At 41.5% G+C, this 18,054-nt stretch overlaps 1 protein-coding gene across 1 annotated transcript in view; it reads left to right on the top strand.

Moving 5' to 3' along the window:
• The window catches only part of nudcd1 (NudC domain containing 1), a 41,552-nt gene extending 23,498 nt beyond the window's left edge, over positions 1 to 18,054 (top strand). Inside the window, exons 7-10 of the mRNA XM_047604307.1 lie at positions 869 to 1,013; positions 2,232 to 2,357; positions 14,677 to 14,836; positions 17,583 to 18,054. Coding sequence (XP_047460263.1) covers positions 869 to 1,013; positions 2,232 to 2,357; positions 14,677 to 14,836; positions 17,583 to 17,872 — 721 coding nt within the window. The 3' untranslated portion in view covers positions 17,873 to 18,054. The remainder of the gene's footprint in view (positions 1 to 868; positions 1,014 to 2,231; positions 2,358 to 14,676; positions 14,837 to 17,582) is intronic.

The raw sequence follows: 18,054 nt of genomic DNA, 5'->3' as shown, positions 1-18,054 counted from the left end.
TCTGGAGTTCCTCACTCAGCATATTGCCACCGCGATCCGACCTCAGATAAGCGGATGGAAAATAAATAAATGAATGAATGAATGAATGGACGAAACACTTAATGTAACATCAAAATAGTTTTGGTCAGTGTTTTATTTAAGTGGTGAGCACTTAAACAAATTTCATTATTTATAAAAAAGGGTTTGGTGAAGGAGTGATAAAAGAGTTATCTCAAACTAAAGCTGCTTGGTAGATTTTTTCTTTTTTTGTCTGCAACAAAGAGTTGCACTTAAACACACCACAAAGACAAGCGCTTGCTTGAGAGGAAGCGACTCTTCCTACCAGCAGGTGGCAGTAGTCTGTTGTCACCATTCATAAGGGGAAAGTGCAGGAAACTAAAAACTGAGAGGTGTCAGAGGCTCACTGAAGGCCGGCCGTTTGCCTGGTCCACCATAGTTCTTGTAGAAGCCATCTTCTTCTTCTCCTTAGAAATGTAACTTCATATTTTAATATTCTTTCGTCTATTGATGCAACACATCTCCAAACACGTCTCAATTGCTGCTGCTGCTGCTGCTGAGGAACATAATTTGTGTCCCCTGTTCTGCCAGCCTGCAGAGCTCTTCAGGTTCTCTTCTGACATCTCATCACCGGCTGCATTTCAGCCCACTGAACTACTCCTGATTGGATGTTTACGGCTCGATCGCATCATTGTCATCTTAAGTGGCACAAAAAAAATCAGCTGGAACAGAAGCTTCTGGCTTCCTTTGAGACATCTCCCCACTTGCTGCATGCTTAAGAGATATTATTTACATATTTATTCGCACGACTCTTCGACCATCATCGGCAGACTGAGAAGGAACATGTGTGTGTTTGTGAATGTGTCCTCAGTCTGGAGGTGACGCTGCAGAAACGTAGCGAGGGACCAATGTGGCAGGAGCTGGTGTTGGGAGACAGGAGAGGGGAGTACGTGATGAGCGATGAGCAGGCCGCCCTCATCCACGAGAGACTGACCCACCTCACGTCTGAAGACCTGGTACGGGCCGACTCTTTACATTACACTGATGAATGTAACGGACAATCTCTTATCTGCGCCACTAATATCCTGACGGTGGAGTAATTCACACTCTGTCCAGAGTTTTGAAATGAAATGCAGCAACAAATTTGATGGGAAGATGTTAATTTATTTCCTGTTTGTCGTGCAAAGTCTCTGGAGGCAGATTACTAATGAATTTGTGGGGATATTAACAAAGTTTGTGCTGAAAAACAACTAATTATTATCTTAAATTTTCTTCTTTAACTTGAGTAATAGTCCTGATTCTTTAAAACATTATAAACCTTATCATAAGGGCTGCACGATTCTGCAAAAAATATAATTGTTTTGCTTAGAATCAAGATCACGATTCTTTGGCACGATTTTTTAATTTTTTTTTATAAAATGTTTATTGCACTAATGAACTTTGACTCTGTGGGTGACTCTCGCCACTAACACGTGTTTTTTTTCGGCATCCATTTAACTGTTTTTACCGTTGACTTCTCTCTGCTTCTCTCCGTCACTGTTTCCACGCACTCTGTGGGCGGGGCTTCCTCCACTGACGTAATCACGTGTTTTAAAGACGCTTTACGATAGATCGAGGGAGGAGTCAGCGGCAGTGCTGCCTTTAGGGGCACGTGAAAAAAATCGGGAAGAAATGGGCATTTGTTTGTGATGCCGCTCGTGAAATAAAATGCTTAAGAAATCGTTGAGTTTCGAATTGAGATCACGTGTATGTGTGAATCGAGATCGCGATTTTTTTTTAAACGATTTGTCGTGCAGCCCTGGTGTATATCATCACATGGCCCAGCTGGTCCTCTTATTAAACGTCAGCCTGAATCTCTACTCTACTATTAAATCACTCAACGGTATGCGTTTCAAAATATTACTTAGCCATAAAACATGAAGAACAACATACACTTGAGTTTGTTTTTGTTTGTTTTCCGGAGGTTTTCTCATGACCTCACATACATTTCTTATTGAAGTCACACCTCATTTAGCTTTCAGCATCCCTTCCTCCTCTGACTCTTTTCTCTCCAGCTGTGTGAGCCCTCCTCCTCCTCCTCCTCCTCTTCTTCTTCCTGTGTTACCCTTCATTAGTATCATCTGGGCCCACTTGAGGCCCTCGGTGCAGATCGAGCCTTTTTACATGTTAATAGATGCAAAACAAGCGTAACTGTAGCCTCTGTCGCTTTCTCCCGCTCCTCCTTTTCTGTCCAGAATGGAAACGCTGACAGAGACAAGCCCCCTTGTAACTCTCAGGAGCTGGAGGACTGTGACGGGTTTCCAGAAGACAGCTCCAGCCTCACTCACTTTGATGGAGAATCACTTAAGCCCACTCAGGTGGTGAGTAACACTTTGATTCTCCGATCCTTCAGGTGTGGGCCTCCATGTTTAACATTTTCACTTCTTTCTATTTGTAATCCCCTTCGAGTGCACTGTTTGCTACCTACCCGTTGCTCACTACCATTACGGGAGCACGGCTTCATTCAGCCTTGCCCCCCCCACCCCCAGTGGATAAGCCAGTGCTGTCATTGGCCTTTAAGAAACCACTTGACCACAGAGACCCCCACAAAGGCCCAGTAAAGAAGAACAGGCTACTTCATCACCACTCCTCGTGACTCGAATTGTAAGAAGCTGTTGTGGTGCAGCTGACAGCTATTTTTATAAATGCTCACGCTGAGAATATATTCATAAAGGAGCTACATGACGCTCGGTGGGGCAGTCAAGTGGCTAGAGAGGCACTACATCATTGAAATAAAAGCCACAGGTCAGATCTCTGTTGCTTTCTGACGTCCAGATCCGTGCTCTTTCCCTTCGTGTCTCATGCTGTTTCCACGTTGTATAAATGCTGTGCAGGTCAGAAACTTATCGACGTTTTCCTTTTGTATGGAGGACGGCGCGGCCAAAAAGACCGATTGGATCTCTCCACTGAATAAAAAATGGTCTGCGTCTGTGTGGCCCCTTTGAAGCTTGTTGAAATGAAAACCACTGGTGGCTGGAATTTCTGATTTAGCTGAAGTAGGCGCCAGAATGTCACAGAGGATTTGTTAACTCTAAGCTACATTTAGAGTACTGGCTGCGGTAATTACGATGCATTTATGTTAAGGTGTACACCCATGCTTTTAGCTGTGCGGTGGTGCTTTTAGGTAAATGCTAAAGGTCGGGACACACAGAGCCAATGGTCTGCAGAAGCTTGGGCATCACTGAGCATCTGTGGCCCAAGTTTTTGCAGCGCTTCCTGTACGTAGACTATATTTTCTATATTTTCTCTGGGATACGGGTGGCGCTATCTCATGCGGAGCAGTTATATCGACCACAGTGGAGGACCACACTTCCTCCAGACTCACTTGCTTTTTCAGAGCGGTTGGCATGGCAACTGGCAATCGCCGTTATGTCACATCCTGTTTCTACGGCCTCACATAACTTGGACATGCATCAAAATTATATCAACTATCTAAATAATTGTCCGTGTATTTTAGTGTTTTAGTTTGACGCATTAACACTAACATGGCGGAGGTGGAGGTTATGACTTACGCTGCAGCCAGACACCAGGGGGAGCTCTACTTGCTTTGGCTTCACTTTTGAGCAGCTGTTTGCAATTCATCTTTATAGATGCATTTATAGATCCATTTGGGTGAAACCAAACCACTGGCAGCGAATACAAATACCCCCGTAGTCAGTGTTCATCTCTCATTTGTTGGCGGGAAAGTGGGCGAAATGGCTACCGTTAAGTCAGGCAGACACATGTAATGTCATTGCCGAGCGACAATCAGCGACGAAAAAATAGTTAGGGGTTGTATGTCCATATAGCCTACCTAAGTGTCATACCCGTACATATTCTTTACTTCATTGAATCTCCCGGTAATGGACGATGTCCGTCATCAATTCCATAATGTTAAATTAATTAATTATGACATAAATACAGCATAAATACACCATCAACCCTCACATTCACTACTTTCACTTTTTAACATGAATTCAGAATTTTTAACATAAACTCTGACTGGCATTAGCTAATGTTAGTATCATAATTTGAAGTGATTCCCACTGCTTTCCGTCTTTGAAGCCTGAAGCCAAACACTTCTTTGGTTTTTCGGGAGCAAAGTTTTATTTTTTTCTCCTTTGTTTTCACCCATAAGGTGTTTGTGGCCTTTTCGTTGGCGTAGTGTTACTGTCTTCTGTACAGTCTAGGGCACATTATGCTGTTTGGTTAAAGGTTAAAGGATCGACATGGATCGTCTTGAGAGGAATGAATGTTGTAAATTTCAGAACAGCCAATGTAAAAGCTACAAATAACTCGTAGTGGCTCTAGAGGAAAATGAGGGGATCGTGGAAGCTAGTGATTTTTATTCATTGTAGGTATTTGTTGCAAAGTTCATGGCAATCCATTCAGCAGTAGTCCAAATATTCAAGTCTGACTCACAGTGGCTGTAGTGCATCAAGTTTCAAGCATGGCTAAAAAGCACAAAACATCTAGTTTTTTTTTTTGTAGCTAGAAACATATCCCCCAAGTATCCAGAAAGAGACTTAACTCTTTACATTAAATGATGGCTGTATAAATTGAAATAATAAACATTCGCGGTTATTTACTGATGCAGCCTCCAGCGAATACAGTAGCATGGAGGTAATTTGCAAACATCTAGTCTGGAATGCTGCTCTGAGTTATGTATCATTTTTCAATTTCTTTAAAGGAAGATATGTGGCTGGCTGCTGCGTCCTTCTCTTATTATGCTTGCCTCAAGGTGAATGATGCAGACTCGCTTTAAAATCTATTTTTGTGTGGGGGGGGGACAAACAAAACAGAAAATAAAGATGAGAAAAATGATTTATATACATATATTTTCATTTCTTTTTCAAGGATGCAACAGGTATCCAGTTAAAATGCTCCGTGACGTAAGTAAATTTGTAAAAGAAACCGTTTCAGCCTCGCCTCTGTGTTTGGACACGCTGAATAATGAGCGGACTCAGAAAATGCAGCAGATTGCCAAAGCTCTATTCATTTAACAACATTAGCCTGTGTCCATTTCGCTCATGTTTTCTCATTTACACAAAATAGCCTCTGTGTTTATAGTGAAGAATTCCCCCATCACAAAAACTCTCATGACCGTCATAAATGAACCCTTTCTTTACGCTGTGAAAGGCTAATAATAAGTATTGAATATACAGCGCAGTGTTTCTGGCCTTAATGTGAATAGAAGCATTTTTAATGTTTCTCCCTCCATTTACTCTGTAAATAGTGCAGCGAAGCAAGCTGCTGCCTTTAAATAAGCTGGACTGTAGCCATACTCTATCCATCAGCCCTTTAGAAAGATGTTTTTTTTTCCTCTCACATGTCCGTGAAACATGTGAGTGTACAGACGTGTGTGTATGTGTGTTATGTTTTCCGGGCTGTATATGTGCATCATCTCATGCAGGAAGCTTTAACTTTCTATTGTTCGCCTCCCGGCTCGTATTGTGCGCGCCTTAATGCTCCAGGAGCTCGCCCGCCCTCCGGGATATATATACGCTGACCCTTTATAGAAAACCTTTCAGCTTAAAACGTTGGCTCCTCCTATTAATTTAAAACCTTTGTGGACGTGCTTCTCGTGCTCAAAAGAAAATGGTTTTCGTATGTTTTTTTATTTTTTTGTGAATCAGGCTGTGAATCATATTCACTGGTTGTTTCTGTAATACCTCTTACAATGGAGTGTATCTACACATCAGCTATCACATTTAAACTTCTAAAAGTTATTCATATAAAATATATAATAATCAATTTAATAATAGTAATAATAAGAGTTTGTATGTTGGAAATCAACAAGCTCCGCCCACTTCAGGTACATTTTCTAGGTTCGTAATCCAGTGGTCGACGTCACAATGGGTTTGTCCATATATACAGTATATACGGTACCGTATTATACCGTATATACAGTCAGTGTGCAGCATATAGTTACATTTTTGGGGAGGTGGATGTCAGCCACGCCATCAGGGTCTGCACATGCTCTGCGCTGTTGCCATAGCTACAGCATCAAATTGACTCAGAAGTCAAAACCACGTCATTAACAAATCCGATGCGATCCAACACGATGCAATAAAACACAATATAATACGACAAGACTCGACCCGGTAAACTGCAATATGACATTATATGATACCTTCATTGATGCTCTGTGGGGGGCGTGGTAGAATAATTACCTAATTAGCTGCAAGTGCAGCATCATTAACATTATTTAGCTAACTTTCAATAATGACAGCTAATGATAAGAGTTTTCTTTTTATTAAATTCAAATAAGATAAAAATAATATAACTGACATCTTTTCTTTCCCTTTAATTAAATTATTACTAGAATGAAAAATGTACAATACAATGAATGAAAAGCTTCTTTTAGAAGCCGTCTTTGTGGGTATTTATGCAGAATTATGGAGTAACAGTAAGTTGTTTCATTGCTTCTTGGAGTTTTGTTTCTTCTCCAGATCTTGCGAGGTGCTGCATTCAGAGCTCCCTAATGTGGTACAATAATCAAAATAATATCCCTTTTATTGTGACATCATGTACTATGTGCAAGTCTGAGATTATTGGGAAGAATATCTGTGTTTCTTCTGAAACTTAAAATCCATGATTGTCTAGTAAAGTAACCGACACGATGTCTGAAACGCAGCAGAGATGCCCATTTGAATCGGCCTCAGCGATGGCGCCGCTGCTCTTGATTTAACACGGTTGATTTGAGTGTGAAGACACAAACACGGTGTGAAACTGGCCTTCTCTCAGGTGTTGGCATTTTCAAACGGGACAGGTGTGATTTCGCAACCAACAGCACAGCACAGAGAGCGTGTTGGAGCTTTCAAACAATGTAGTTTTTTAACCTTTGAACCAAAGAACTGAGGCAAATTAAACGTGATATCCGTACATCATCCTCCAGACTGAGGGCCTTTATGTATATGTGTCAGCTGTTTCTTTGCAAACAAAACACGTTTCTAAAAGACAAAATCATGCATCCCAGACCGGAAACACTAAACCACCCTCCGTCTGGAAGGCAGCAGGTTTGCAGGAACATGACGGCAGCGACGATGACAGAGACCTGGCATTTCAGCTGTTATTACAGACATCTGGCCTCTGTGTACAGATGCATTTGTTTTTGCTTACGTAACGCCAGCCTCTCACTTCCTGTCTCCGTCTACAAAGCCTGCGAGCCCTTTGATAGAAAGAGAAAAGAACATTCACTAAAAAGCTTCTTTTTTTTTCCAACCTTAGAGCAGGTAGAGGTAATTTTATAGTAATTGAAGACCCTTCTGTACGGAGGGCCATTGTGCCCCCCCCCCCCGGCTTGTGATCATTATGCAGCTATCTGCAACAATGCGACACACTGGATGAATGAAAAACCCCACACATGGTGAGTCCGACTTGTTTCTGAAGCTTTCAACCACGTCTCATGACCTTCATCAGTAGTCACAGCTGACGACTGAGCTCTGTGGTGCAGCTGGAAGCTTGTCAGACGTTTTTCTTTTTTTTTTTCTTTGTCAAGCTGCTGTTTTCAAGGTCAATAAAGGATCTTCAGGATGATATATATTATTTCCACTGTTTTATTGAAGCTGCTGTGTGCAAAGCAGATGTATAAAAACACGTGTTTGTTGGATGAGTTGGATGAAGTCCGAAGGTGGACATATTTCCAAGAATGGATATTTTTTAACATGCTTTCAGACCTTGTAGTTGCTTTTCACTGTCATTTTCCTGCCTTAAATCGATGAAGAGAGATCGATATTGTGTCTTAAAAATACGAAATTAAATAAATCTGCTGGTAAAAAGAACAAAAGAGTGCTGTGTTTGAGCCATACTCAGATTCAGATTGGCAGGCTCTTAAAAAGTCTAAAAACAAATAATTTGAACTTAAGGCCTTAAAATGTCTAAAATTCTCTTAAAATCTCATAAATTGTATTAATATGATTTTGAAAGGTCTTAAAAATGTATTGACGTTCCTTTTATTTAATGTCTCGTTTTTCATTTTCAATTTTTGAGGACACTATAACGTAACTACAAAACTGAACTAAAGTACCTGTGCAACCCGGTCAGAATTTATAGAGCACAGCCGGCTAGCTAGTAGCTAGAGCTAGCACGCTGTGGGCGCGCCATGGTAGAGCGTAGCATTGGAGCGGTACCCCACAGCATCATTTGATTGATCACTTCTTTGGCCAAGTTGTGCTAATACAACACTTACTAACGAGAACATTACTAACAAGCTAACAGGCTAACTGCTCAGACTGTGAGCTGAATATTATCCTTAGCATTATAAGCTGTTTCCTTACAGTAACGTTAGCTAAACATTTGAAGCTTTGGTTGCTATCAGCCCTATGACTGAGGAGCGGCTAATCAGTTAACACTGAGTTCTGAACAAGTATTAGTTCACAATAGAGAGGCTGCTTTTGTTTTAAAGTTAGATTAAGCATTTTGTAATCCAATGCGAAAGAACTGTGAATAAATTCCTATATTTTGCAAGTAATTCCAGCAAGTAAGTAATTCTCCTTTTTGCCAGTATGTATGTGAAATGGGTCTTAAATTCTATTTGTTATGGTCTTAAAAAAGTCTTAAAAACTTTTAAATTTGACTTGCTAAAACCTGCAGAGACCCTGAGATTGGGATTTCTCTTCACTTTTACCATTTTTCTGGAGTAATTTTATTTTGCTTTTCAGTTTCAGTTGTGTACTGCCAACAGGGACGCAGTGCGGTTAAAAAATAAAATAAATAAATAAATAAATCTTAGGTGAAAGTAGAAAAATCCAGCAGAAGAGAAAATCTTATCAATGAAAGAAAAGTGAGGATATTGTTATTAGATGCAGCGAACATTTAATATAAATCCTTCCCTTGGGATCATTTGTCTGCTTTCTATTTCCTGTCAGTGTATGTTTAGAAGTCCATAACGTTTTAGAAAGTAAATGTTTGAGGAATAAGACGGCACTTTGAGGATTAAGTGTACCATTGGTGTGATGTGATGCCAAATAATAGACTGTATAAAGATGAATGGCGGAACAGCTCCTCAAAGGTGAAGCCAAAGCAAGTAGAGCTCCCCCTGGTGACTGGCTGCTGTATAGATCATAAGCTCCACCCCCTCAGTGTTAGTGGGCAGGACTTGGGCCAAACTAAAACACTAAAATACATGTCAAATATTTTTTTTTTCAAGTATGGTTAAAGTCATTACGAGTAGTTTATATAATGTGATGCATGTTCAAGTGTTGATTTTTGGAATCATTGTTGTTTGGGGTAGTTATTTGTCTAGAAACTGTATGTGACATAACTGTAACTACCAGTTGCTGTCCCAACCTCTCCGTAAAGTGATCCCGTGGGGCCGTGAGAGTCCCACTTATTATAATAATAAGTATAATGTATAATCCAACATTTCTTTGTAGCTGGTGTAAGTAGAGCAGAGTGTAGTATTAATTAAATGAAAACGTGAGTGAATGTGGAGGAAGTTTGGGCGGGGCATTGATATCGTGGCTCAGTCTGGTTCCACCCTCGGATCGTACTGATCAGACTCTGGCTCCAAAGTCACAAGGTGTGACCGCCTGTATCCTCGGTAAAATAGCATCAGTTCGGTCAATGCAAGGGGTCGGGTCACGTTGTCCATATTTATATACACTCTATGCTTTGTAACGACATCCAGGTTGAAAAGTAGAATTTACTAATTGGGGATTGGAATTGTAACTAGTAGAAATCAGTTTTTCATTGTTACCAACTGCCATGACGCATTTTTCAGTAAGTGAAACCGCACCTTTTTGAATCCGGATCTTTTTTTCTCCAGTTTTCCTTGGCGTCGTTTTGAGAATTTCAATGTAAATGCAGGATCACAGTCCATAATAATTTTTAGTTCATCGTGATGACGAAGCAACAGTCTAGAGGAAATGCAGTGACATCACTGCCACCCGGGGCCACGCCCCCTGAGTGGCAAAAACATGGTGCGATGTATCAGTAAATACACTGAGACTGGGAATAATATGGATTATCAGATCAAATTAGGGAAAATTGGACTCGTAAATCATCCATATGAAGTAGTATGGATTTGGAAAAGTCGATTAGTTTCTGTTAGTTTAAGTTAGTTTTAGGTCATTTCAGTTATGATAAATGTAGCTAAATAAAAGATGCTAACGCTAAGAGCAAATATTCTGTTTGCTCTTAGCTTCGCCAAAACAACAACATCCACAAACTTATCTGACAGCCCTCCAGAACGTAACTTCACAGCTCTTCACCTTTTTTTTTTTTAAATTCACTTTATAATTTAGACGTTATTAAAGCCTGTGATTCAAACTAATGCTGCTGATCTCCATGTTCAACTGCCACTCAGTGGCCGTAACCATGGTGACGTCACGTACACACCCTCTATATATTGCCCCAGCCACCCAACGAGGGTCAATATCTGATGCAGCACGGTGTTCCATACGTTTCGTCTTTCGTGCATCTCAGTGTTGCAGGTAACGTGGGAATCAGCAGGAACTTAGATTCTGGATTCGAAAGCGTAACCCGGCGCTCTGCTCTGCTGCTGGCATTTAAATCCCCCTCATTCAGTCACGGCTTTGTGAGGAAACGCAAGCACAATAGCGATTTCTCTTGTGTGTATGTTGTATATCTGTTTTAAATGCCACAGCGCGTTGTGAGGTAAGACCTGAATCACCCCCCGCGCAGTGCAAATAAAACACAACATGCAGGTCAGCAGGAAAAAAAAAAAAGGTTTCGCTGTAAAAAATAATGAGATAAAAGGGTTTGTTGTTGTTTGTTTTACTGGTTTCGTTTTTATAAAAACCTCAGCCAGATAAATGTAAAAACATATATTAGTCATACGGGGCTTAGTCACTGACTGTGAAAAGAAAAACTCAGGTGTATTTCAAAAGCTGTTTATGTTTGTCCAGTCTATGTAATTATTAGCTAAGGCGGTGCAGAAATTGATTTAAATGATTAGTTTCCAGTCCACATGTTATTTTATTTAACAGTAATTATAATGTGCTAGAAGAACCGATCAATTTGACCCCTACATGTCCCCAGCGTGTACTGTACGAGGAAGGACAGGGTGCCTCTGTTTGGACAACATGTTGACAGTGCCTGACTGCACACAGCTACTTCAATACCGGTCTAAGAGGTGGGAAAGATTCTCTCCGGTGTAGTTGTCGTAAATGCAGAAATAAGCCATTAAGCTGTTTTACTACCAGGCTCTTAACAGGTTCAGTTCTGCTGTAAAGTTGAATTTGGATACGGCCTCAAGTGGTCGTTAGAGGAACTACAGTTTTTTATCACATCGACTCGAGCTGCATTTTTACCTCATAGGTCTTTAACCGGGGGGTCCGCGACCCCTAGGGGTCCGTGGAGGTACTGTAGGGGGTCACAGAATCTTTGGTTGATTGGATATTTTTTATATATTTTTTTAAATTCCCCCCACAAATTAAAATTTCTTCAAATACACATTAACGTGTATCTAACATTATTTAGAAAATGGTTGAGGGATAGCTTAATATTGGATGCAAAATAATAATAATAAGTTTATAAATAGCGCTAGTTTAATATAGAGCACATATAGGTGGTAGGGGGGTTCCCACTTAATCTCTCCATGAATTTGGGGGTCTGTGGCCTGAAAAACGTTGAGACCCCTGCTCAAGAGATTGCCACTGGGTGTGAAGTCACTGAACCACTTTTTTTTTTGTTGAATTACCTGGTTTTCAAACATTATCTAGTTCCGTCATAACAGGAATAAAGGTTCTGTGGCAAAAATCCTGAAAACATCTTACAATTCTGTCCCTTCTTACTAAGTTTAAATTCTTACATTCAGTGGCTTTGACTCTATTCAATGTCATCATGAAAATACAAATCCTAGATGGGAATGTTCTGCCCAAACAATGATACCTGTGAAAAATACAGTCAGCCGTGATTTCTGATGGTGTTTATCCGAAGCAGCTGAGACCTTTTATATTAAACTTCCGTCGAGAAAATTTTGCCTTTAGGATGATTAGAAAATCAGAATTTTAATACTCAGAGGAGCAGCTGGTTTCACTTTGATTGAGTTGATTCTCTTGGGGTGTCACACAGCCATCTTCTTCTTCACACCGACCAGCCATAACATTATGACCACCTTCCTAATATTGTGTAGGTCTCTCTTGTGCCTCCAAAACAGTCACGACTCATCAGAGAATGGACACAGGTACAGGTACTTGATCAGTTTGGGTCTAATGCAGCGGTTCCCAACCTTTTCCAATTCAGGACCCACTTCACAGCCCACCTCCGACCCCATAAATACGGAGGCTGTATTTGGGTACTCAGCACTTTTTTAATAAATATTGAACATAAAGGACTGAACTGGACACAGGAGAACCCTGTTGGAGTGCATCTGTAACATGTTGCAACACCTTCAGTATTACAGTTTTCAAGGAGCTGTCCACACAAAAACCCAAGATCCAAACAAAATCCACACGTCAAAAGAAGCCCATTAATCATTAGGCTTTAAAATAAACACAAACCCGATATAAAGATGATGTAAATTCTGCTCAGGTCTAATCAAATGAAACCAAAAAAATAAACTAAATTAAAGCATCGCACTCTTACTTTTTCCTTTAGTTTTTTTCCTTTTGGAAATAAAAACTGCAGTGGATCGTATTAAGATGTCAAGGTGTTGGTGTTTGACAAAACCCAAATGAAATAATTTGGCAGCCAACTTGCAATACCCTGCAAATTCTGGAGGCAGGTCAACACCTTCTGCTGTTCTTCATGTTTTTTTAAGTTTTTCCTAAAGTGTTTTTGTGTGTGAGGCTACATCCTGTGCAGCCATCCTTTGCTTTAGGGTGGAGGTGTCTGGTCTAAGTAACATCCACACGAATTAATACCAGGTTCTAAAAGTTTCCCAGCAGAAAACTGAATTGTGCCAAGATGGTTTTAATGTTATGACTTCTCCTGTCGTGTGATCATAATGTTGTGGCTGGTCGGTGTATGTTGTTATTCATTCATTTAGTCCTGATCCCCGTGGTCAGCGGCCTCATTGTCAGTCAACCAGCCTCCACCGAGCGAGAGTCTGCCGTGCTCTCCGGCTCAAACACAAGTGGCGAGAAAATGAGTTTCAGAGAGGAGGACTGATGGCTCGCTAAACGGCTTGTCATTTCGCATCAGCCACCAACAAATGGGCTCGTCTCCTGCTCAATCTTCAATGCCTGTCAAACAGGCGTTGAGATGCGGAGGACGGCGGCGCCTCCTGACAGCCTCTGAGACTTACTGGCAGTCGCATCCTTGGGGTGGAGGGGGTGGTGTGGGTGGGGTGGGGTCGGTGTGAGCGGTCAGATGTCGAGGAGCGATTATGTCACAGCAACGGTCACTTTGCTTCCAAAACAAATGGAGTCAGACTAGAATAGCAGCAAAACACACACACACGGAGGATAACGGCAAACACATTCATCAGAGGGAGGTGGATACCAGACAAATACATGGACTTTTATGGGGGTCTCATGCTGTGGAGCTAAGACGAGCTTTTACCCATAAGAGGCACGACTGATTCCAAGATGGAGATGTGCCTTAAATAATATGTCAGTGTCTCAGAGAATTTTCAACAATAAACAAAAAGGACAAAAGAAACAAGTGTGGGAATAAAACGCTTGAGAAAAATGGAATTTAAGTCCGAATATATTTGTGTTTATGAGAAAAAAACAAAAAAAGGTTGAATAAAAATGTGATGCAATGCTTCAAAACCACGTAAATAAAACCTATAAATCAATGGAAACTGGATGAAGGCACCACTTAGTCTTTGATTGTCATTTAAAGTCAATCAACCTGATGAATTATGGGTAAGATACAAAAATAATAAAGGTTTTACTTGTGATATGAAAGGAAATCAATAGGTCCCATATTATAGTTCACTTTATAAATGTTTTCTAACATTTTTTCTAACAGGGGCTTCGGGAGTATGCATGTGTGTTTGTTTTTGATTTTAATGTAAAGCACTTTGTGTTGCATTTTGCTTGTATGAAAAGTGCTTTATAAATAAAGTTTGATTGATTGAATGGGTGAAGATGCGATTGGCAGAGAGGCTGAAACGCTCCAAAGTGACTTCACTTCACTAAAAGGAACTGTAACAGTGCGACGTGCAGTTTACGCAGCACCGTAATTTCAAGCATTTGTCGACGACACGCGTATTAAATACCCAAAATGCCGTGTGTTCAACAATCTCTGGTCAACAAATGCAGCTACGGCTAGCTAGCATAGCAGTACTAGTGAGGATCCAGTGGCCAATTTCTTACACAAGCTCTTATCTCTCGATCCCTCGTCCTGCGGCAGCCACCGCAGATATTAGCGCATGGTAACGCCAGTGAAAGAGGGGCGTGGCGTGGGCGTGGACAGTCACAGCTCATTAGCATTTAAAGGTACAGACACAGAAGCAGCCTGTTCTCAGTAGAGCTCATTAGAAACACTTTTTCACTGGCTTAAAATTCAGGACCAAGGCTGAATTTGAGGTAATACACTTTGAAAACAATGATGTTGTACCTTCTGACACCTATTTGAAATTGTTGAATAAAATATATAATATGGGACCTTTAAGTTCAGAGTCGTCCATCACAGTCTTTCTTCCTCACATCAAACGTGGATTCGCTTGAAGAAACATTTGTTAATCACAGAGTAAAATAAAATCTAAATATGGACTTCATTCATGGACTTCGTTCTTCTCTCCAGGTGAATCTCGGGAGCCACCAGTACCTGTTCACAGTGGACGTGGATCCGTCTCAAATGCCGTGCCTCTGCCTCCGACACGACGTGGACGCTCTGGTGTGGCAGCCTCGTCCCGACCAACCCGGGAACATGTGGGAGCACGTCGCCACGTTTAACGCCCTGGGTGAGAAGCTCAAACTGAAGGAGAAAAAAAAACTCAAACGAGTCCTAAAAGTTTCACTCTGAAATCCTTCTGTTTCTGTTTGTATCAAGTTGAGGGGAGGGGGAGGAAACATGTCGGTGGCAGACAGACTGGTGTGATTGTTTCTGAAAGTGCCGATCTCCTGAGATTTTCGCTTCGAGAGTCTCTCGAGTTTACTCAGGGTGGTGAGAGGGAAAAAAACAAATGCAATGAGAGGAGAAATGTTTTGTTGATGGTGGAGATTAGAGGAGAATGGTCGGACTGATAGAAAGGCTGCAGTGAAAACTCTATGGTGAGCAGAGGTGGATGGGCCCCAACACAAGAAGGAGAAGAAGATCGCGCAACTTATTTGCAGCCAAGAACTGATACAGCCCGTCCTCATACTACCTCTGACCTCATACATCCCCGTTTGTCGTCTCAGACGGGATTTTGACAGGATTCCTTCACTGGATCTGAATCAGATAGAACATATTTTGGATGCGGTGGAACCGGAGATTGGCTGCGTGAGCGAGCATCTGACAGAGCAGCAGAAACGATGAATCACGTCAACGTGGAGCAGAGTCTCAGAGGAGTGTTTCCGGTTTCCTGTGAGATCTGTGACACCGACAGATGAGGTTGTTTAGGGACAGAGGGAGAAATGACCCAGCGTTAGCAGCATGTTGTAAAACTTTATTTATGTAGCACAGAGTGCTTTACAGCAATGAAATATAACAGGCAACAGTCAACAATACAACCAGTACAAATGACAAGTTAAATGGTGGCGGTGTAAATACGGCGTTCAGCCACAACATTATGACCACTGACAGGAGAAGTAAATAACAGTGACCATCTCGTCACAGTTCAGTGTTCTTCTGGGAAACTTTCATTTAAGTTGATGTCACTAAGACATGTAGGACCCACCTAGACCAGACCAGACACCCAACTCTCGACTACCTGTTGGCTCAGGCTACCGCCGGTCACTCAAAGTGGGAACTCCCTTAATTATGCAGAATTTTAAACTTTAATAAAAAAAATATATTAAAGAATAGTGAAATAAACTAGGGAGACCTACACAGTATTAGGAAGGTGGTTATAATGTTATGTCTGATCAGTTTATACAGTATGCCATCGGTAAGGGCCTGACCCGGGAACCCCCAGAATGAGCTATAACCTGAGGAAAAGCATGAAAATAAAATAAACTGTGAGCAGCTCGTGTGGGGCGACGCATCTGGTTGAGATAAAAAGAAAAGAGAATAAGGAGCAAACACATCAAGACCCAAGAAGCCATGATACATGTTAGACTGATGACGGATAAAAGGGATCGATGAAGCCAACATTCAAAGTATTAAGTGTGCTGCTCGAAAAGTCGCTGTTATTAAAACAAACAGAGGATAATGTGCACATATATGAGGTACCATGAGCAGGTTGGAGAATGTAAAACATTTAGGTAGAACTAGATACGTGTATGAACTTTTAGAGACACTATGTTTCTCACCTGTATTAACCCCAACAAGACACTGTGGGAATTATTAGTCACTCTACGGGGGGAAGTCGATCTTAACTTCCATTGTTGATGAATCACGGCATCTTATTCTGAATTATTCATTCTTAAAACGTGTTTACATCCGCCGTCACGCCGCCGCGGCGCCTCCAGTCGAGAGATGACACGACACTTTCTATGGCTGCGCTGAAATGAAAAATAAAAACATGCAGATAGCGAATACGCATTAACATGAACAGAGCCATCTTCTGCTCGGCATGTAAATAATTGAAATTGCTCTGGGGAATAAATCTTAGATTATATGTGAGTCACCTATCCTCCTCCCTCCCTCCCCCCTTCTCCGCTGCATCTCTTTCAGTCTCTTACTCCGTTTCATTTATCTCCTCATATCTGTCTCCTCAGCGGTGGCATCTGGAGCGAGTTTCATTTCAATTTTCCGCTCTGACAGCGGTGACATCTTCATTTGTCTCCGGTTAACGCGACAGAGTCGGAATACATCATCCAATTTTCAGAGTGCAGATGGATGCCCGGCGATATTCTTACAGAAGCTACTCCAACGAATCAAGACGAGGCCCTGAAAGAGAATTAACAACTCAGAATGAGAAGTTTGAGCATCAAATGCGACACTGAGCTGAAGCAGCTTTTAGTTTTGAGTATTTCAACATCTCACAGACAAAACTTCCTTTTATTGAGGTTATACAGAACCTCCCCCACATCATCAGTGTCGGTTCTGGTGGTCGAGGTTCTTCTGGGTTCATCTCATTAGCCTTTAGGCAGAGAAACACCTTTTAGCTTTTTATGAATGAGTGAAAAAATGCTGCGCGCACACTATAGTTATTACGGTAGCCGGTGGCGCTGCTATTACAGACATAGCAGTTTAAATATGGTTAAATATGAATAAACAGGTCAAAATAAATGAAAGTGTAATTGTCTCTGTTCAACACAGAGCCATCAAACCTGTTTTACTACTAGTGTGGGATTATTTTTACGATATTTACTCATCATCACAGTAAAATAGTCCATCCTTAGTCAATCTACTGCACTAATTTCTCTCTCAAATAGTAGAAAATGTTGTGAACACGTAATTATGTATAAAATAAAATAAAATAAATACATTGATACCGTCAGAATTTTTAAAAACATGCTGATTTTTGGTAATAATAAACTGTTTCCTTGAGAGCGTCCTCTTAGGGGAACCGTCCGAGCTTGTCCCTGTGTCTCTGATGACGTTATGTTCCATCCCCACAGGCTACGTCCAGGCGTCCAAGCGGGACAAGAAGTTTGCCACCTGCGCCCCCAACTTCTCCTACGCCTCCCTGTGCGAGTGTCTCCGCCGCGCGTTCATCTACCGGCAGCCGTCGCCGGTGGAGACCGTCCTCTTCAACAGGAAGCAGGGCCGCCAGGTGGGACAGGTTGCCAAGCAACAGGTGGCGAGCCTGGACTCGGATAAACCGATCCTGGGCTTCAGGGCGACCAACGAGAGACTGTACATCCTGACCTCCAGCAATCTCTTTGTTCTAAAGGTCAATAATAATTAGATTTGGGACTTTGTTAGTTTCAGATTTTCCTCCAAGAGGCGACGTCATTCCAAAGTGAAGCTCTAGAAAAAAAACTAGAGATGAGCTGCTTTAGTGCTTCACCTGTCTGTGTTGAAACCTCCCCCCCTGTAAGTGAAGAACCATGTTAAGAAAGACTGACAATAAATGTTTCCTGGAATCGA

This window comes from Mugil cephalus, chromosome 14 (genome assembly GCF_022458985.1).
Source record: "Mugil cephalus isolate CIBA_MC_2020 chromosome 14, CIBA_Mcephalus_1.1, whole genome shotgun sequence".
In the NCBI taxonomy this organism is placed as follows: Eukaryota; Metazoa; Chordata; class Actinopteri; order Mugiliformes; family Mugilidae; genus Mugil; species Mugil cephalus.
This window is presented reverse-complemented; position numbering and strand designations above follow the sequence as displayed.